We start from the raw sequence: 867 nt of genomic DNA, 5'->3' as shown, positions 1-867 counted from the left end.
AGTGTTTTGTTGGATTTTAACGCTGTGTGTGTCCCGTGTGTGTCAGAGCTGATGTACAGAGTGGACATGGTGACATGGAACCAGTACCTGCGCTGGGGGGTCGTCTACATCCGGCTGCACAGCGGCAGGAACGTCACAGAGGCCCGAATAGACCAGTGAGTCTTTCTGCTGTTTCACACAGACTGGATTTATGAAAAGAAGGAAAATAGTTGACTTTAAATTTTAATTCTGAGTCAATGAAAACTTTAATGACATACAGTGGGGCAAAAAAGTATTTAGTCAGCCACCGATTGTGCAAGTTCCCCCACTTAAAATGATGACAGAGGTCAGTAATTTGCACCAGAGGTACACTTCAACTGTGAGAGACAGAATGTGAAAAAAAAATCCATGAATCACATGGTAGGATTTGTAAAGAATTTATTCGTAAATTAGGGTGGAAAATAAGTATTTGGTCACCTCAAACAAGGAAAATCTCTGGCTCTCACAGACCTGTAACGTCTTCTGTAAGAAGCTTTTCTGTCCCCCACTCGTTACCTGTATGAATGGCACCTGTTTGAACTCATCATCTGTATAAAAGACACCTGTCCACAGCCTCAAACAGTCAGACTCCAAACTCCGCCATGGCCAAGACCAAAGAGCTTTCGAAGGACACCAGGAAAAGTATTGTAGACCTGCACCAGACTGGGAAGAGTGAATCTACAATAGGCAAGCAGCTTGGTGTGAAAAAATCAACTGTGGGAGCAATCATCAGAAAATGGAAGACATACAAGACCACTGATAATCTCCCTCGATCTGGGGCTCCACGCAAGATCTCATCCCGTGGGGTCAAAATGATCATGAGAACGGTGAGCAAAGATCCCAGAACCA

The 867-nt window shown here is 44.2% G+C and overlaps 1 protein-coding gene across 1 annotated transcript; it reads left to right on the top strand.

The window, feature by feature from the left end:
- Window positions 1–46: 46 nt before the first annotated feature.
- Window positions 47–171, top strand: LOC121813933 (lipase member H-like; the record flags this gene model as incomplete). The annotated part of the gene is given in 1 exon segment (XM_042217905.1): window positions 47–171. A coding segment is annotated over 1 exon segment (113 nt), but the record flags the coding sequence as incomplete, so codon positions are not given.
- Window positions 172–867: the final 696 nt, after the last annotated feature.

This window comes from Haplochromis burtoni, unplaced genomic scaffold (genome assembly GCF_018398535.1).
Source record: "Haplochromis burtoni strain Fernald_Lab_line unplaced genomic scaffold, NCSU_Asbu1 Contig_3649, whole genome shotgun sequence".
In the NCBI taxonomy this organism is placed as follows: domain Eukaryota; kingdom Metazoa; phylum Chordata; class Actinopteri; order Cichliformes; family Cichlidae; genus Haplochromis; species Haplochromis burtoni.
This window is presented reverse-complemented; position numbering and strand designations above follow the sequence as displayed.